Raw genomic sequence first — 21271 nt, forward strand, 5'->3', positions numbered from 1 at the left:
TAGGTAAACACGCATCATAGGAGAAAGGGTGCCATGACCGCTAAGTGTGCTTAGGATTTTTGTGAAAGGAACTGAGGATTCTTAGCTGGTAAATGTGTGTGTAGATAGTAACTGAAAGAAACCAGATGACCTTCATTGTTAGATGATGTGTGTAAGGTAAGGCCTCCAAAGGAACCATGGAACAAGGTTTTCAAATGTTTGTAAGAGAAGTATGGGATGAATTAGGAACCCAAGCTTATAAATATGTGGAGGGTAATGGTAACAATAGCCAAAATGCCCAGGAATATGAGATACACATAGGTTATAAGTATAACGCAGAGAGATCAGTGCAGGCCAATGTGTTAGTGTGTGTAGAATTTGATTGTGAGAAAGAAAGAGACCACACCTACAGGATATTTGTAAGATATAACGCCACGATCTAGGGACTACGACTACTGGGTTTGTGTGGGATGTGACTGAAAAGAACAAGGGTCCATGCCTGCCAGTTGTGTCTGGGATATAACTCAGATAATCAGGTAATTAGGTTGGTAGACATTTGCATGGTATAGCTCAAAAATCCAAAGGCCATGCGTGGTAAATCTGTGTAGAGAAAGACTAAAGAAACTAAAGGAACAAGAATTCTAAATGTGTGTGCTGTATAACCAAATAGCAAGTAGACCAGAGCTGCTAGAGCTGCATACGATCTACCTGATAGTCATCTGAGACTAAAGTTGATTGAACTTTGTAGAATAACATGTGAATGATTCTTCTCCAACCCTTTTGACTTTCAGTGGCACTAGCCAGTTTGAAAACCTCTTGATATGCTGCTCACAGCACATACCTGTTTATTTCCATTGCTCTGAAGTTAGTGGGTGAATGAATTGATGTTGTCATCTCTCTACACAGGGACGCATAACTTTGTGTCCTGTGGGGATTCCTCTTTTGTAGTGACTGTTGACCTAAAATATATTATAGAGCTGTGGGGAGCAGAAATAGCAGTAGAAAGACATTATTTGTGATGTCACCCTAGGAACATAATCAAACCTCCTTTGAAACCTAACAAAATATTAATATTACTTTCAGGACTTTGATGTTGGCAAAACCTACAAGAAAAAGATCATTCTCACCAATGCCTCCTACAGCATTAATTTCTGCAAGCTATCTGGAGTCAGTGAGCATCTGAAAGACTTCATTGTTATACAGTAAGTAGAATGGGTTTAGACTGAAGCAACTTATTCCTTACTAGAGTGTCCATATTTCCCACACTTCAAGTGCTATACTTTGTCTATCACTCCTTTAGGTTGAATTGTTTATTAGTGCAAAATGTAGCAGTGAAGATGTAAACTTGAAGAAGTGCAACACATGTTCCAGAGGACCAGATCTAAGCTAGATTTTCAGGATGTACCCTAAAAAAGATTTTATATGCAGTGGAGCTGTATGGAACTCGGGCATCATAAGTGATTATCCTGAAAACCTGGAATGCAGTTATTACATATCACTTAACTCATACTTTTGCAGAAATACTTCTTCCAACACTTGTTTTGAGTAGAGTGGTAGGCAAAAAAAACACAGCTCTTTGGTAAATATGTAAACAGAGTCTCTTTGTTGTGGTAAGTTAACTTATATGTCACTTAATAATGTTTTTATAGGTTTGACCCTCCGGGACAGTTGTGCCCTGGAATGTCCTGTGAAATGGCAGTGACCTTTAAACCAATGGTAGGTGAAATATATCTGACTTTGGCATTAATTGGTAGCCTATTCATGTACTGATAAATGTATATGGGGTTTATACTGATAAATAGCGCCAAAAAGACACATTGTGACGTGTTGATCTCATTGCAGGTATACTTCATATACATGTATATATATATGTTATCCGTCAAAAATAATAAGTGCCTCTGAGTGATTTTGGTATATGTCACCGCACTCCCAGTTGTTCCAAGGAACGAGTGCTCCAGTCCCTGGACTAACCACTCCACAGAAAAGCCCAAATTACTGAAAAATATCTTAAAAGTATGGGAGAAGCACTTTGTACATATCAACGCAATGTCCGATATTTGCAGAACGAGAATTAAATATCTTTTTATACAAAAAGTCAGACTAATTAATAAAATATCTGTGGACCACTATTCTTGTGTAATCAAAAAGGTTGTTCTTTACTTTCATCTTGACAAGTACGAGTATGGCATAGACACAGCCAACGTGTTTCGTGGCTTAAACAGCAGGAAGTCTTCAGGGCTGACATGAAGCACATAAAACACACACTAAGTAACATCAACAATGTTTATAGATCATAAAAACGTATACAGAATATAAAACAATTTAAAATCATATTCCAATAAAAACATAATACCTAAGTATCATCAGTAATCCATCCAAAAGTAGAACCTAAAACCTTAATTGAGTTCAATCCTATTCGAAAATAGAACACACAACTTATATTGGTTTATGAAAAGTTCATATGGACATCCTTTGTTACGACATTCAACAGTATCTATTTCCCTAATTGCAATCAGTGGAGCAGTGCAACCTATTATGCAATCAGTATACATATAATAGTTGTTATTGCCCCTTAACATGTCCTTGGCATGTCACACACAGTAGTTCCCCAATCATATTATAATCTCAATTTTATTCTCTCTAATCATCAGAAAATGAAAAGGTACATCTAGAGGGTAGAATAGTAAATGTATCTTACCACATTATGTATCTCCAAAATTATATATTAGAATCAATCAATTTCTGTCATCTAATTAGCAGCAGCAAGAGTCCCCTAAAAAAATATATCTGAAAGAAACACGTTAGTTAGATTCCTTACCTTAGAATATCCCCAGGCATCAGGCTGGATCCGGAAAGATTTTCGTCAGCAATACCCTTGCGCGTCGCTAGGCGTCGTCTGTGGCTCCGTGTCCGTCGTCGGTGTCGTGATCGCCAGGATGACGTCGTCAGAGTACTTAGACGCCGCCCTCGCGCGCTGATGTCAGTTCTTCTTTTTTCCGTGCCAGTAAGCGCAGAGCCGGGAAGAGCATACCCTTTAGTCACTTTTTGACTAAACTTTTTGAACTTTTTTGGTTCCTCTTTCGAGTCGACCTCGACTCCTAGGTGCCGGTAGGGATGCCCGGTTTCAAGCCGTGCGACGCCTGTCATCGCCTGATGTCAGTCACGGATCACCACCGTCGGTGTCTCTACTGCCTTGGGGCTGACCATGATGCCGATTCGTGCCTCGACTGGCGGGCCTTGACCTCGAAGGCTAGGCAGGAGCGGTCCCGCAAGCTGCTCAAGATCCGGCAGTTGGCTCCGCGCCGCTCAAGGTCCCGGTCGAGGAGGAGGTCGAGGGACCGGTCGCGGAGCTGCAGCCATCCCCGCCTGTTGGGATCGATGTCCTCTCATTCCGGTAAGTCGAGGCACAGTAAGAAGAAGTCGAAGAGGCGACATCGCTCTTCTGACTCCCCTCACCGGTCGCATGACTCGGCTGAGAGTTCGGGTGGCACCACCCGCGCGGCTCCATAGGAGCCGCAGGAGTCGCATCCGGCCCAATACCCTCTGGTTCCTGGGCCTAATGCGACTCCGGCGGAGATCTGAGACTTCCTTGTGACCATGAAGAGTCTCGCTCCGCCGTCGAGGCCTGCCGGCGCGCCTTCGGGACCCGCAGGTCTGACTGGGAGGCCTAGCGAGCCGGCGGCTCCGGCCCCGGCGCCGTCGTCGACTTTGGTCCCGACGCAGCAGGCCCCCGGGGGATCCAGGCCTGGATCCCGTTCGACGCCGGTTGACCTTACGACCCCTCCGCCGGCGCCAACCCCTCAGGAGCCGCCCCCGGTGCCGTCTTCAGACGACGTCGTCCCCAGGTTCAGTCCCGGTCCGGCGCCGGAGCGGCGCCGATGTATGAGCAGTTCATCCGCTGCCCGGCTCTGACCTTTCAGCCTGTCTACCAGGAGTCGGATGACGGGGACGACTGGGAGGGGTCTAAGGACCCTATGGCACAGCAGTGTCAATTTGATCAGGACTGGGCAGGAGAGCTGGGGGATGCCAGTGGTCTTGACACCTTCCTTGGCACTGGCATCATCTCTCCTCCCTCCGTGGCTACGTAGGAGGGTGCTACCTATTCTGTGGTGCTGCGCAGGGCTGCCGAAGCCCTTCATCTGGAGCTCCCTGCAGTGGCCGTGAAGACTAACCTCCTCACTGAAGTGCTTCAACCGCCAGTAAGCTCCTCGGAGCCTCTACTGCAGTTCAATGAAGCACTGACTGACGTTCTGGTGGGCACCGGGTCCAAGCCCTCCACAGTCACTCCTGTGGACGGGAATGTGGCCCGGAGCCACCGCCCCGCACCGGGCGACCCCAGCTTTCTGTCGGTGCACCCCACCCCTGTGAGCCTGGTTATCCAGGCCTCTACATCCCAGACCGCCTTCCTGTCCGCTCCTCCGGAGCGGGAATCCAAAAGGTGGGAACAGTTTGGGAAGAAGCTGTTTTCCTCCCTCAGTTTGTGGTTGCGGTCTATCAACACCGCATGCCTTTTGGACTGTTACACCCACTCCTTGTGGGATACGGTGGCGGACGTGCTACCCCAGTGTTCGAAGGAGGCCAGGACACGGCTCGCCCAGGCCCTTGCTGAGGGGCGGGATGCAGCACGGTACTCGATTCGATGTAGGCTTGACACCACGGACTCGCTAGGTAGGGCGATTGCGACGACTGTGGCGACGCCTGGCTGAGATCCACAAATTTCTCCGGGGATGTCCAGAGTACCCTCATGGACATGCCCTTCGATGGCCGTCGGCGCTTTGGCGATAAAGCGGATAGTGCGCTGGAGCGCTTTAAGGATTCCAGGGCTACAGCCAAGTCCTTGGGCCTCTCGGCCCGTGCCCGCAAACGTCCGCTTTTCGCCCCTTTCGTGGCCAAGGAAGGGGCGCCCCCACACATCCATCTAGCCACTGGCCGTAGAACCAGTCTCAACGCAGTCGCGGAGTGGATTCTGCGGAGGCGGAGCAGGGGGACAGAGAGCCGGTCAGCCCACATCTGCCCCAGCAGCATCTGCCTCAAAGCCTTCCTAGTCCGACCTTTCAGGCCCATTCCACGCTAGTGGGAGGCAGGGTTCGCCATCACCTGCTCCACTGGCGTACCATCACGTCGGACAGGTGGGTGCTGCAAATCGTCCGAAGGGGCTACTCCCTCCCCTTTGAGGCGACCCCTCCAGCCATGCCACCGCAGTACCACCGCATGTCGGTGGATCACTTGCAACTTCTGCAGGAGGAAGTTACGCCCTCTTGGCCAAGGGAGCCATCGAGCGCGTTCCTGGCCCAGAAGTAGGTCGGGGTTGTTATTCCCACTACTTTCTGGTTCCCAAGAAGGGCAAAGGGGGCCTACGCCCTATCTTGGCGTCAACGCCTTCCTCCGGAAGGAGAAGTTCAAGATGCTCACCTTAGCTCAGGTTCTGGCTGCCCTAGAACCTGGAGACTGGATGGTAGCTTTGGACTTGCAGGACGCATATTTCCACATCCCCGTCCTGCCGGTCCACCGGCGTTACCTGCGGTTCACGGTAGGCCACCAGCACTTTCAGTTTACCGTGCTCCCCTTCGGCCTCACCAGTGCCCCTCGGGTGTTCACGAAAGTGATGGAGGTGGTCGCAGCTCATCTGCGCAGATTAGGGGTTCCAGCCTTCCCCTATCTCGACGACTGGTTGTTGAAGGCGGGCTCGCCCCAGGCAGTCGTCTCCCACCTCCAGACTACGGCCGACCTCCTGCATTTGCTGGGTTTTCCATCAATGTGCCGAAGTCGCATCTGAGTCCCTCCCAGAAGCTCCTTTTCATCGGAGCGGTTCTGGACTCGGCGTAGTCTCGGGTCTATCCTCCGGAACAGCGGGTTCGGGATATTCAGGCTCTGATTCCTATCTTTCAGCCTTTATCCCGAGTTTCGGTCAGGTTGGTGCTGCGGTTGCTGGGTCTGATGGCCTCCTGCATCCTGCTGGTACATCACGCCAGGTGGGGGATGCGGGCTCTGCAGTGGGACCTGAAGTTCCAGTGGGCCCAACATTGGGGCAACCTGTCCGACCATGTCCGGATCTTAGAGGGCACTGCAAGACAGTTGCAGTGGTGGCTCGCGGACTGCGATTGGGTCAGTGGCAGATCCCTCTCCCTACCCCAACCGGAGCATGTGGTGGTGACGGATGCGTCCTTCCTGGGATAGGGAGGCCACATGGGAGAGGCGAGATCAGTGGCCTCTGGTCTCCGGTGGAGTCCCGGCTCCATATCAACCTATTGGAGCTGCGGGCGATCCGGCTTGCACTGAAGGCATTCCTTCCCTCTGTTCGGGGAAGTGTAGTACAGGTGTTCACGGATAACACCACCACCATGTGCTATTGCAACAAACAGGGCGGGGTGGGGTTGTGGACCCTTTGTCAGGAGGCTCTGCGCCTCTGGACATGGCTGGAACATCAGGGCATCACCCTGGTGGTTCAACACCTGGCGGGCTCTCTGAACGCCAGAGCGGACGAACTCAGCCGCTGGTGCATGATGGATCACGAATGGCGTCTGGCCTCTTTCGGCAGTGGGGTGAGCCTTGGTTAGATCTATTCGCCACCGAAGAGAACGCGCAATGTCATCAGTTCTGCGCGTTGGAATTTCCAAGGCAGCATTTGCTCGGAGACGCTTTTCGTCGCGAGTGGAGTTGCGGTCTGTTGTACGCCTTTCCGCCTATACCACTTCTGCCCAGAGTGCTGAAGAAGATCAGGCGCGACCGGGCCCAAGTCATCCTTGTGGCTCCGGATTGGGCACGAAGATACTGGTATCCCGAGCTACTCAGTCTATCCATCGATCCCCCGATTCGACTTCCTCTTCAGGAGGACCTTCTGTCGCAGCAGCAGGGAACGGTCCTCCACCCGAACCTGTCCAGCCTCCACCTCCATGCGTGGAGATTGAGCGGCGACAGTTGATGCCATTTGACTTGCCTCCTGAAGTCTGTGATGTCATCCTGGCAGCCAGGCGTTCCTCCACTAAAACGGCATACGCCTGCAGGTGAAATAAATTTGTGGCATGGTGCACAGCAAAGGCTGTGGATCTTTCAGCTGTTTCTGCTTTCTTACGGCTTCCTGACCAGCCTTCTCTTTTCAAGTCCCTTGTTGTTGCTCGATTCTTTAAAGGCATTACTCATATGTTTCCTCCTGACCCTTTCGTAATGCCTCAGTGGGACTTGAACCTGGTGTTGACCTATCTGATGTGCGCTCCTTTTGAGCCACTTCATAATTGTCCTCTTCGTCTTCTAACTCTTAAGACTGCTTTCCTGGTTGCCATCACCTCTGCCAGACGGGTGAGTGAGCTCCAGGCTCTTTCTTCTAAGCCTCCTTTCCTCTCTGTCCATCCGGACAAGGTTGTTCTCAGAACTCGTCCTTCCTTTCTCCCTAAGGTGGTAACTGCCTTTCATATCAGCCAGTCTGTTACATTGCCCACCTTCTTTCCGCCTCTGCATCCCTCGAAAGAGGAAGAGAGGCTCCACCGTCTGGACCCAAAACGAGAGCTGTCCTTCTATCTCGACCGCACGAAACAGTTCCGGATGGACGACCAACTTTGTTGGCTACGTGGGCGCTAAGAAGGGGCGGGCAGTGCACAAGCGCACCATCTCTCGGTGGGTCGTTTTGTGCATTAAGGCCCGTTATTCCTTGGCTAAGAAGGAACCTCCTGTGGGGCTGAGGGCCCATTCCACTCGGGCCACAGCAGCTACTACTGCCCTGGGACAGGGAGTCCCTCTGCAGGACATTTGTCAGGCAGCAACGTGGGCCTCGCTGCACACGTTTGCCAAGCATTATTGCCTGGACAGCCAAGTCTGGAGAGACGGCTTCTTTGGCTGTTCCATTGTCCAGGACTTCCTGGTGTGATCTTGGTTCGCAGACCCACCGCCGGGGTTGGTATTGCTGGGGTATCTATTCTAAGGTAAGCAATCTAACTAACGTGTTTCTTTCAGATGAACAAGTTACTTACCTTCGGTAACGATATATCTGTAAGAAACATTAGTTAGTTAGATTCCTTACCGCCCCACCCATTCTCCCCGTTCTGCGAACTGATATCTAGGGTTAAGGTGATCCCTTTCAGGGCCCTAGATTCTTGGCACCAGTGTCGGTTTCTTGCATGGCTCTGTGTTCCTGGCGCGGAAAGCTATGTACAAGAACTGACGTCAGCGTGCGAGGGCGGCGTCTAAGTACTCCGACGTCATCCCGGCGATCACGACCCCGACGACGGACTCGGAGCCGCAGACGACGCCTAGCGACGCGCAAGGGTATTGCTGACAAAAATCTTTCCTGATCCAGCCTGACGCCTGGGGATATTCTAAGGTAAGGAATCTAACTAACTAATGTTTCTTACAGATATATCGTTACCGAAGGTACGTATCTTGTTCATCAATCTATTCAAAACTTACTTCAAAAAACATATACATTTACTTGAACTTTTGTGATAAATTCTCATTTAATGGTGTTCAGACATGGTGGACGGCAAAATCATAATGATGTTATTTATAAAAAATAAGGAACCAACTAAAACAATCCCATATGGTTAATCTAGATGCAGGGAATGGGTGATAATAATTTTTTATTTAACAGTGATTAAATGTTGTGGACGAAAAGACCTTAATGGTGTAGTCAAAGTAATATTATTTGTTAACAAAAGAAAACAAAACAATTCCACATCATTGATCTTGATATATATGCAATACGCGGTAGTTAGTAACCCAGGGCGAGAGTCAAGGACTCAACATCAGCATTGAGATGCGGTCACTCCCACACATCAGTGTCCATAACTGCAAAGCCACTTGAGCTTAGCCTAGACATAGGCAACGAGCAATAGTCCGCAAACAAAGCCAGGAGCCCAGTATAGTCGGCAAGCCATGTCAATGTCACCGACTCCCACGTGTCCCCATGAGTACAGACAGCAAAGTAGTAAACATATTTCAACTATCCTGTACCTCAATACCTTTCTCACAACCATGGCCAAAAGTCTCGAACCCACACACTAACAAATACCAGTAATTGTGGGGGATGACAATACTGGTGGATTACAGGAATGATACTGAGGAACGTCTCAGAAATTTGTAAAAACTGGGGGACTTAGTAATTCTGGGTTCGGTTCTCTATGCAGTTTCTAATATTAACCTTGAGCTTGACATGGAGATTGGTAATTCTGGTTGCATTTGGCCTAAGGAATTCCTTGCTTGTCCAGGAGTTCAGCAGGAGATTTCAGCTGCAAAACAGATCTTCATTGTTTCTGTGAATCTCTTAATTCAGATGGGACAGAGACGGCAGGTTAGACTCTGTATGTGCAGGTGTATAATGATGTGTAACTCAAATGAAAATGTCCGATTGAGATTTCATTCATGCTATTTCAAATAATCTAGTAAAAATCCTTATTTTAAACGCTATTGGCTGCTCTTTGTCACTAGATGTGATTATTTGTATTGATTTCCTAAAATTTGATTGTGAACCAGTGACCTAGCTTTAAAATTAACATTGCACTCTACGTAGATATGTACATATATTATGTTATGCAATATTACAATGTTTTATATAATATAACACCCACAGTTTTGAATGTTGCCTAGGTCCTGTTTGGATATTATAAGTTGATTCATTTTTTTTCTGATGGGCCATTTATGAATAGTGGATTCATGGACATTGGATCTTGCTGTGACTCTCAGAATCAAACTCTATCTTTGTGTTGCTACCCAAACTTTAAAGGTTCTGTCTCATCCCGTTTGCTCCTCCAGTCAAGTGTGTACTTCCTGCTCCTGGTGTTTAATGCTTCTCTGTTTCATGTTTGTACATTTCACTTTCATTCTCCATCTCTTCCCTCCCCGCTCGACTACTAAATTCTGGTGGAGGGCTATCACAACTGAACTATCCAGCACTGGACTGGTTTTGGGATTAGTGGTTGAGAGTCAGTTATAAAATAGAAACAGCAGATCCCACTTTTCCGAGTCAGGAGGAATAAGAGTCCGAAAATAAAGTAAACCAAGAATTTATAAATGCAGTTGGTGTGCTCTTATAGGACCTTCTCTCTGATACCTGGGTAGCGCCAAGCACTGATCTTCTTTATGTAGTCGAGCTTTCTGCTGGTTACAATTTTACCTTTATATATTGATTTTCCGTATGCAAATGCATTTCAGGTTTCCATTGTCGCAACGGCACAAATTCATCATCAACAGCCAGCATTTAATCAGCAACAACTCTGCAGTGCCAATGTTTGCTCTTAAACTTGAGACACTGTCTAGCAATATGCACCAGGTCTTGTAATGAAGCTGAAAGAAAGCACAACTATTTCCATTTTGGCATCACCGTCAAACCCTGATTTTCTCACACTTTGTTATTAAGATCTACATCTTTTCTTCACTGAACCTTCTAAATCACCACTTTCTCCCTCATCAGTGGTCCAGAAAAAGAATCTCATGATTTCAATGACAAAAAATACTCACTGCAACTTTAAAACATTGATTGATTCAGAAGCCCTCAAAACGTAAAGCTTTTAAAAAAAAATCTTTTTTATTAAAAGCACAAGGTGCAGATTACAACAAATGTCAGTGGAGCTCTCAATGTACAATGTACTTACGCATTAAAACATCAGGATACAGATTTAGCATTAATATATCAAGTACATTGTACAATTCATAGTAAAGATTATAGGATATACCACGTGGTCTCCTATGTGAAGTGATAGGGGAAGGGTAGAGAGTGATGAGGGGGTTGGGGAGAGAGAGAGAAGCTTGGGAGGACAAAAATTCAAAAAATTGAGAGTTCTGAAGTACGAGATAGAAATAGTGTAATGATGAGTCCGCTCACCCTTACTGCACATTTACAGTGGCCAAACAATGCCGCATGTTAGCGAGAAAGTTTGCCACAACTTGGTGACGTTAGATATGTGGGTTCGGTAGTCACCAAGCGTGCCACAGGGAGGAGAGTGGAGGGATATCTGGGTCAGTGGAGAAAGCCTGCATGACTGGGTGGTCGTGCATAAGGGGAAGGGGGTATTGAAGAGGGATGCTTTTTGGAGCAAGGGTTATGGAGCGTTGCATGTAGAGAGGAATGACTGTGTGGTTATTATGGTATAGCCAATTGAAGTGTCGTGGGTGAGTATGTGCATTCAAGGTGGTTGTTCATCGGGTTTAGCTCCCAGTGCAATCAAATACGTTTCATAGTCTTCACCCACCCCGTGCGGGAGTCTCCCCTCATGCAAAGTTGTCTAAGAGTGGATGCCTTGGCTCTGATCCATGTCAGTAGTACACAAGCCTCCCCCGAATATCCAGAGGAGCAGGGGACTTCCAAGCCCTGGCTATGTTGCATTTAAATAGAACAAAGGCCAGGTCAATGAAGCAATGCAGGTGTTTGGCCCCACTCGCCCGAGGTCATAATTCCAATAGGCATGATGCAGGAATGGTAGTGAGAGAGTGTGTAGACAGCTCTGCCACTGTTGAGGTGACATCTTTCCACACCAGTGATAATGGCATACATGCCCATACCATGTGCATGAAATCTGCATTTAGCAATTTGCATTGGGGACATTCTGGGGAGAGCGTCGGGAACATATATTGAATACGGCCACGGGAAAGATAAGTGTGATGAATATAGTTGAATTGAGTAAAGCAGAACCTGGGGTGGGTTCACGACAGAAAACACCTTGAAGACCATGAAAAACATCCACTCCGGAGACCCCTCAGACCCCTGCCCCCACCACGTCTTCCACTGAGCCGCCTCAGCCATTGCACCTAAACTACGTTGGACGATCAACTGCTCCTTCGAGACCGCCACCTTCCCCCACAACTGGAAACACGCCAAAATCAACCCCCTCCTGAAGAAACCCTCCCCAGACCCGAAGGGCTTCAAAAACTTCAGGCCCATCTCCCTATTTCCCATTGCAGCCAAGATCATCAAAAAGGCCATCAATACCCAGCTAACAAACTTCATCAAAGCTAGCAATGTCCTGGACATCTCCCAATCCCTATTCCGAAGCAACCATAGCACCGAGACCTCCCTACTCGCCCCCACCGACGACATCCCCTCCCTCCTCGACCAGGGCGAAACGGCAGCCCTCATCCTCCTGGACTTCTTGGATGCATTCAACCCCGTCTCCCACCGCACCCTAGCCACAAGACTACACAACGCCGGCACCAGCGGCAAGGCCCTCGACTGGATCCATTCCTTCCTCACCGGCAGAACTCAGTGGGTCAGTCTCCCTCCCCACCCCTCGGAACCGAAAGAGACCAACCGTGGAGTGCCCCAGGGCTCCTCCCTTAGCCCTACCCTCTTCAACGTCTACATGGCACCCCTCACAACCATCGTCAAGAACCACGGGGTCAACATCATCTCCTACGCCAATGACACCCATCTAATCCTCTCCCTCACCAACGAACCTAACATCACCAGACACAACTTCCTTGAAGGGATGAAAGCCGTCGCCACCTGGATGAAGAACAGCTGCCTGAAACTCAACTAAAAAAAGACAGAAGTCATCATCCTCTGCACTAACATCCCCCTCCGCATGGAACGACTCCTGGTGGCCTTCCGCCCTCGGAAACCCCCCCCAACCCCGATGGACCACGCACGAAACCTCAGCATCATACTTGACTCATCCCTTTCAATGCACGCCAACGCTGTCTCCTTGACCTGCTTTAACACCCACCCCATGATTCAAAAGACTTTCAGATGGATCCCAATTGAAACCAGAAAAACTGTCACACACGCACTCATCATCAGCAGCAGACTGGACTACGGCAAGGCTCTCTACACCCGAATCAACAAGAAACTCCTGTGCAAACTCCAGACTGTCCAGAACGCCGCAGCCAGACTGGTCCTCAACATCCCCCCTTGCAGCCACATCACCCAACATCTCCGCGATCTCCACTGGCTTCCAGTTGAAAGAATAATTACCTTCAAACTCCTAACCCATGCATACAAGACCCTGCACAACACCGGACCCACATACCTGAACAGCCGCCTCTCCTTCCACACAACCAAAAGATACCTCCGATCAGCCCAACTCTCTCTGTCCACCATCTCACGTATCAGCAAGACTAGAACGGGAGGAAATACCTTCTCCTACGTCGCAGCCAAAGCCTAATACACCCTCCCCCTCCACATCTAGCAATCTCCCACACTGCCCCAGTACAGAAAGGACCTCAAGACCTGGCTTTTCGGATCACCCCAGCACTCAACAGAGCCGCCCCTCATCCCCCCAGCATCTTGAGACCCTCACGGGTGAGTAGGTGTGCTTTACCAACCTCTGATTGATTAATTGATTGGGGTCGCGGGATACGTTCTTGGTCATCTGTAGGGCACAAGCCCAAGCTGCAACAGTAAATGAATGTTGTAACACTGCATCCCACTTGACACGTGCTCTCGTTGTATGATTGGGTGGGGTGGTGTTACGGGCAGAGTATAAGAGTGTGATGGCATGTCATGTGCTGTTAGCTGTCAGCAATGTATTTAAAGCCTGTGATGTTGGTGGTTCGGTCTCCCCAATGCCCCATGTCTTTCGGGCCACCCGTTGTAAGATGTGATATGTTAAAAACTGACCCACATGTAGTCCATATGTCTCAACCATTTCCTGGAATGGCATGAATGTGCCCTCGTTGTAGAGGCCGCCCGTCTGTGTAATTGCAGCATCATTCCATGGAACCGAGTCAATGCACCTCTGTGTCCGCCGTAACAACGGCAGGTCCCAGATGGGGATCGAGGGAGAGTAGGGAAGAGTCTGGCCCCTGGGATGCAGATAGCTACGCCTACATGAACGTGCTACCGTCATTTGTTGGAATTTTTGTGTTGGGTGAATTAAGGGATCGGACAACCAGCTGTAAACCTTCATTCCCTGTAACGTTGTGCATAGGAGCGATTATTCAGGGTGGTTCGGGTTACTCAGCCAGGCCATGGACCACTGTAATTGTGCCATGATGTTGTAAAGCTCAAAATTGGGTGCCCTCAGTTTGCCCTCATGAAGTGGGTGCTGCAAAGTGGTCAACGCTACCTGACGGCTACCTGTGCTCCAGATCAGTTCTAGTGACAACCCGTGGAGATGGCGGAAAAAGCTCTTATGGAGCACGATGGGCAGGGTCGCCAAAAAATATAGTGGTCGATGGAGTGCAAGCATTTTGGAGATTGCGATCTGACCTAGCAGGGATAATGGAAGCGATTGCCAAAAGGGAAACGAGCAGCGAATGGTTCCAATGACCCTGTCCAGGTTGCCCTCCTTAAGGTCCAGTTCAAAGTGATATATCTGTACACCAAGATATTCCGATTCCGGAAGTGCCAGCTGATCATTGATCGGTACGTGCACCAGGGGGAACACACATGACTTAGGCCAATTTACTCGTAAGCCGGAGATTGCACCAAAGCTATCTAGGATCTGCATTAGGTCTGGGAGAGAGGACTGTATGTCCCGTAGGAAGAGCAAGGCGTCATCAGCGTATAGCGAAATTATGTGGTATATGTCCCGCAGTTTACCGCTCATTGGCAGAGCTGACTGACCAGGGGTTTCATGGCGAGGGCGAAGAATAGAGGGGATAGGGGGCACCCCAGTCTCGTGCCCCTGCAATTAGTGAACTTATCAGAGATCACATGTCCCGTTTTGACTCGCGCCTCGAAGTCGGCGTAGAGGGTGCGTACCCAGCTGAGGAATCCCGGGCCGAACCCCATGTTGGTGAGGGCTGAGAATAAGTAATCCCAGCCCAGGGTGTTGAATGCTTTCTCTATGTCAAGCAACACTGCAACCCGAGTTCTAGCATCCAATGGGGTGCCATGCAGAAGGCGCACATTCTGGAAAGTGATACAGCCCGGGATGAACCCAGATTGGTCAGGGTGGATCAGTGACTGTATGATGGGAAGGAGTGGGTTTGGCAGGATCCTGCCCAGGATTTTGCAATCTGGGTTGAGCAGGGATAGGGGTCGGTAGGAGCACACATCTAGGGGATCCCTACCAGGTTTGGGTAAGACTACTATGAGGGCCTTGCAGGAGCGAGTCTGGCATAGGACCCCACTCCCTGTCCTCATTGAAAATGTCAAGGAGACATTGGGTGGTCTGGGTATAGAAGGTGGCGTAGCATTCGATGGTTGGCCATCAATGCCTGGGGCCTTGCCACGGGCAATCTGGGATATGGCCACATGCACCTCTTCGAGCTGGAGTGGTTCAGCCTGTTGTAGAGCATTCAGATGCGTTGGGTGTAGGGTATCAAAGAATTCCTGCATGGTGTGCGGTGTTGGAGCGGCCTGTGCAGAGTAAAGCTCACAGTGGAAATCCTGGAAGGCCCCATTAATATCTGATTGCGTGGCCAGCAGCTCACCGTCAACCAAATGTATCGCACCTATGGGGGTGCGTTGTTGGTCGTTGTGTATTAGCCATGCTAGCGATTTCCCATACGGTCCCCTTCAGCATGCTGTAGGGCTAAGCGCCATCTGTAGTCATGCTTACTCAAAATCTGTTGCGATTCGTTACGCTGCGTGCACAGTTGTTGCAGCTATTCAGTTGTAGCGGCCTGATTGGCCACCCATTTCTCCAAGGAGCAAAGGTTGCGCTCCATGATCAGAAGGTCCTCTAATAACCTCTTGCTTATCCCCATGAGGTTGATAAACTGTGGCCGTGAATTACCATCTTGTGGGCATCACATTCAACAGCACGAGAGGTCACGGTGTCAGTGTCAGTGCACTGGGCAAGTTCTGCCCGAAAGGGGGGTCGGACAGGTCCTCCACTTGCAAATAGCAGGTGGGTATGAGAGGACGTACACGGCCCCATTGTACTGTGTAATAGTGGGCAATGGTCAGACAAGGTGCGCACTAGGAATTCTGCTCCAGCCAACTCAACGCTGAGCTGGGGTGTTCAGAGTAGGAGATCGATTCTAGAGGTGAGGTCATGTACGGGAGAATAGAAAAATATTCACGGCCCGTCGAGTGAGTGAGCCGTAATGCGTCCTGAAGTCACATGTGGGTCACCCATTGGCGAAGATGTTGAGTGGTGCGCTCGGAAGCCGCTGCTCGAAGGGGGGGAGTGGATCAGTAAAGAGCCACGTTCAGAATACTGTTGAAGTCTCCACCCCAGAAAGCAGGGGGACGGGTCGTTAAGGAATGCTGGAGTTGGGAGTGTATATCGTGGCCAGCGCTAGGGGTAAGCCATCCAGCTGACCTTCCAATACCACTTATCTGCCCACTGCGTCCACCTTCTGCATGGTCACAACATATGGTACACCAGGCACAATCCATATTAGGACCCCTCAGGCAAAGGAGGAGGCCACGGTGCCATGCACCTGGCCTCTCCACTTAGCATGGAGTTTGTGTAGTTCGGTGACGGAGTGCATTGTATCTTGATGCATAGCTATTTGGATGTGATGCCTCTTAAGTTAGGCAGAAGCGCTGGAGCCTTTCGACACTGTGGCATGCCCCTCACGTACCAGGTGATGATGTGGTATTGGGGATAATGTGTGTTATGCATGTGTGTTAGACATGTGTGTCATGCCAGTCAGCAAGGAGAAAGGGTGCCCGGTTCCCACTCACACCCCCTGGCCAACCCAGGAGTATCCATGCAGTGTTGTGCGGACCCTTGGCATGCCGGCAGGTCGTGAGCATCATCTTGGATCCTAATAGAGCAACTCATGAAATCATAATAGTGAAAAACGTAACCCCCCCGGGACAGTTGCCCTCCCTTGCTCCATCTGGAAAAACACCCCTAAACTATTTAACGAAGGCAACAAGAAATGTGAGAAAGCAAACAAAAGAGTAATGAAGCATATAGTCCACATAGGAGTTCGTGGGTAGCGTGGCATCTGGGAAGGGGCCTAATTTGGCTTGTGTAGTGGAGTAGCAATGTCTTGCGAGTCAGTGGTGCGGGCCCTGCAGACATGAATACCACACTGTCCCATGCCCAGGATGCCTTACCTACTTGATGGTGGCAGGTGCCATAGGTGAAACAACCAGCGATTGGACGCAGCCACGGTGCCGGTCTTGCTCCTACAGGTCATCCGCCGACCTTAGAGTGACTTTCGGCCCATGGTGAACTCTGGGCTGTTTGAGAACTAGCCAGTCGTCCTGAGCTTGCTCAGGGGGTGTCAATTGCAACAAATAGTTTGCATGTAGCCACGTCCAGGCGTCCTCTGGTGATTGGAAAGTATGTGTCTTGTCTCCACCAACAACGCGTAGTTTGGCAGGGAATAAGAGCGCATATTTGAAGTTCAGTTCCCGAAGGCGTTGCTGGACTCCGGAGAACGACCCAGGTCGATACTGCACTTCCATGGTGAAATCAGGGTATGCTGATATCTGAGCATTTTCGTAAGTTCATGGGCCTTTGGTTTGCATGCGCTGCAGTAGCAGGTCATGGTCGCAGAAATTGAGGAGATGCACTATGATGGGGCGCAAAGGAGTTACAGGGAGGTAGGCATGGCCCGGGGTGCAATGCGCCCTTTCGACCGAGAAGAAATTTGGTCCTTTGCCGTCTAGGGCATTCTTCACTAGCTATTCCTCCAAGCACAGCTATTCGCTGGGGCCCTCTAAGCGTTAAGGAAAGCCCAGCAGGTGAATGTTGTTGCGCATGGACCTGCCCTCAGTGTCCTCTGCTCTGTGGTGTAAGAGGGTGACCTCCAGTTTCTTAAAGCACTCCTGCAGTTCCTGTGTTATGGGGTGTAGGATGGCCAGCACAGATTCAGTTTTCGGCACGAAGCAGGTTTACCACCACTGAGACTGAGTCAATACAAGCCTCAAGGGAAGTCTTAGTGCCCGACGTTGCCTGAAGCACTTTGCCAACTGTGCGGAGTGAGCTTGAAGGGTCCTTTCAAGTTATTGAAGGCTACTGAGGACCCTGTCCCCTTGTGCAGGATCCATTTTGGTGTCTCCACCTCGCGAGTGCTGCGTTTTGGTGCCTTTTGGTTTCTCTATGTCTGTAAGTTGGTCCGGGCCAACCGGCGAAGCTTTGGGAGGTGTAGATCAGGCTTCATCCCTCGGTGCAAGGTTGGCGAGAGGACCAGGCCAGCGGGTTGGTGAGTGCTGGGCCAAACACAACGCAGCGTCCAAGCAAGTGGTCAAGGGCGTGGAAATCCTACAGCAGAAGGTCACAGGGAAGCCGTCAACCAGTGCACTCCACATCTGTGCTGGGGGTTGGGATCACCCACGTTTTGGGGCCCCCTGTGAGTAAGCCAAGGTGGGTGCTCTCTATAGGCAGTGATCGGCGAGGCACTGGGGTCACACCTCCTCAGGCGTCAGTGGGGAAATGGGGGTGGTATGTCACCCTTGTAGGTTCAGTCTGGTTGGCTCAGTCTTCAATCCAATTCCGGTAGTGGACCAATAAGTGTCCCCCGATTAGGCAGCCCCGGCCTTTGAGTGGCCGTCGCCATTCAAACAAGGGCCCACCCAGCCTGGTTCAAGGGTGCCACCCGTATTGCAGCATTTAAGGCCTATGGATTGGGAAGAGAGGGCCTACCATGCGTCCTGTGTTGAGGGGCTGTGGAGCCGCATGTGGACGGGGGCAAGAAGGACGGTGTCTACGGGAGTGCCCACACCACAACGATGCTGCTGGAGAGGGCAAGGGCACTGCTTTAAAAAATATATTTTTTTTTTACTCTTTTTTGGGGAGAGGTCGATAAACGGTGCCCATGAATTATCACCTTGTGAGCATTCCATTCAACAGCACGAGATGTTGTGGTGTCCGTGTTAAAGTTGAGAGTAACGCTTTATGCACTGGGCAAGTTTCGCCCGAAAGGGGGGGTCGGCCAGTGCCTCCACTTGCAAATGCCAGGTGGCTATGAGAGGTCGTGATGGCCCCATCGTACAGTGAGTATTAGTGGGCAATTGTCAAACAAGGTGCACACCATGAATTCCGCTCCAAACAATTGAACGCCGAGGTGGGGTGTGCAGAGTAGGAAATCGATTCTAGTGTGGACATCGTGTACAGGAGAATAGAAGGAATATTCACAGCCCATCAGTGGTGTAGCGGTGCTCAGTGCCTGCCTTCGAGTGCCAGTGTCAAAGTCCGTGCTCAGCGTGGGGCAGAGCCAGCCAGACCCATACGCACTGGTGTGTAAAGCAGTGGTGGGCAAAGAGGCCCCCCGTGTGCCACCAGCTCCAAGCGGTTTCAGGTGATGGATGGGTTCCAAGTTATACACGATGCTCAGGGCCCCTTGGCAGTCAGTTCCAGCAGCCATGAGCACCCACCACCCCTGGCAGATCTCCGGACGTGGTGATAATTAGCGCAGGGGGAGCCCTCAGGTGTCCTGCGGGGCACCGTGCTGATTGTGAACAATAGGTGCGGGCCTTTCTGGCCGTTGGCAGGCCCTGCAGTTCTCAGGCGTCACTCAGGAGCAAGGAGCTCCGCAGCCCTCCAAGTCCCGCATCGGGGGACGCTGGCAGCCACAGCGCTCACAGCCCCCAGGCAGGCCCTGCCACTCCCAGGTGCTAATCGGGGGCAGACGTCCCGCAGTTCTCAGAACTTTGCGCCGGGTGGGAGCAGCGATCGGGGATCCCTGTGCTCCTTGCGCCCCTACTGTGTTCCCCCAGCGGTCAACGGCAGCTCATTCCATGACCCGCTATGGGTTATTGGCAGGCAGGCTACGCTTGGGCCCAGCTGGGCCATGGCCCATGGCAGGCCGCAAACCAGTTCGTTTTTTACTGTCGACAGTGGGGTTGTAGGGGTTGAGGTGGGCTGCAGGAGACAGGCCTGCTACAGGTATTTGGCTGGATGGATGGAATTAACACCGGATAAATGTCGCGTCCACAGTGGAACTCGAGCTTGCACATTCGCCGTCTCCGCCATTTTGGCCACGCCCCCTCATCAAGTAAAGATAACTGAAATGTACCCAAGGAAGCAAGAACAGGCAGTATGGGCTATAGAAAGATCGCACTTGTATTTAGCTATTTAATCGGTTACAAAAAATGCTCAACTATTATGACGCTACTGCCCATGAGTCACCACACACAAGAATTATTTTACAAAAGCAGGAGCGTCTGTTATCTGGACAATATATTATTCTTAATAGTTAAGAAACAATAGCATGTACCATAATAATCACATACATTTCTTCAGCAATACTCCAATCATCAAAAAGTTCGACACACAAGAATATTCATTTGCAATATGTGCATTGAGTCCAACTCTAATCAAAGAGAATAATGAATTAGTAATGCACGGAGTCACATAGGCTCGATGAAAATGTCTTAATTTATTTATATTCTTTGTGGAAACAAACATACAATCAATCAGCTCAGCCAATGCGTTTCATCTATACGGACTTCATCAGGGCTGAAAAATTAGAACGTATACAAAATTGGTATAGTGTTTATATAATATATACATATTTACATTAAAATTCTCCTACATATATTTCTATATTTTTTTAATTACATATTTTTTATACAAAAAGCTAAATACAACAGAGACCGTGACTCCAGCCCAAAACCCCATAATCCAATCTACATGTCCCATGTACTGGAAACATATGTACAAATCAGGCCTATGACTAAGTTCAATAAGTTCATATTTGTCATGTTTTGTCTTTACATACAAATTCTCTTATATATTTTTCTACAAAGAGGTTGACACACTTCCAAAACTTTTTTATGAATATATACATAGTCCAATCTTCATAACTTCATGCACTATATAAATATGTACAAATCAAACCTACGACTCCAATAAGTTAAATACACACTTATTTGTCTTGTGTACCTGATATATTGCAGACATAATGGACACATTATAGATTGGCCATCCTAGATCCCCTTAAAAAATATATAATGTATTCTACAATAACAAATAAAAAACTCACTTGCAAATGATAGCCAAGTTTCAGGTGAATTTTCTCTAAACCATCCAAGTGTTGCATAACCAAGGATCCCAGATGGTGGTCAGATACTTTCACATGTTACGGAGTAGCGTGCTACTCATCGAAAAAGCGCTTTGACGCCTCGTCAGAGGTAGTAAGCGCTATTATAAATACAATTACAATACATAACTTATTCTGTGAACAAACCTATAATATGAGTTCAAACCAAACTCTCATGCCCATTAAAGAGAACTAAAAGGTATTGAAAATAAACTGACTACTTACATCCTGATCAATCTATATAATTGTTTATTATGTGTGCACTTTTCTCAAATATAGATAACTGTAGACATTCTTCACCAGAAGGTATAGAGTATTCACAGTAGGATCTATAAAGGAATAGGGCATCACAATTAAAACTCCATCATCCATTCCAAATACCGGTGTACAAAAACACACTCAACACTTCCCATTAATTATTAGAAAGTATATCTAACACCTCTAATTTATCCTACAACAAAGTTACCTCAATATA

At 49.1% G+C, this 21271-nt stretch overlaps 1 protein-coding gene across 2 annotated transcripts in view; it reads left to right on the forward strand.

The window, feature by feature from the left end:
* CFAP74 (cilia and flagella associated protein 74) overlaps positions 1 to 21271 on the forward strand; it is a 927349-nt gene that overhangs the window by 305153 nt on the left and 600925 nt on the right. For both annotated transcript variants that reach the window (XM_085609345.1, XM_085609347.1), the window contains exons 15-16: positions 1063 to 1181; positions 1629 to 1695. In XM_085609345.1, coding sequence (XP_085465471.1) covers positions 1063 to 1181; positions 1629 to 1695 — 186 coding nt within the window. The remainder of the gene's footprint in view (positions 1 to 1062; positions 1182 to 1628; positions 1696 to 21271) is intronic.

This window comes from Triturus cristatus, chromosome 1_2, assembly GCF_964204655.1.
Source record: "Triturus cristatus chromosome 1_2, aTriCri1.1, whole genome shotgun sequence".
Classification (NCBI taxonomy): Eukaryota; Metazoa; Chordata; class Amphibia; order Caudata; family Salamandridae; genus Triturus; species Triturus cristatus.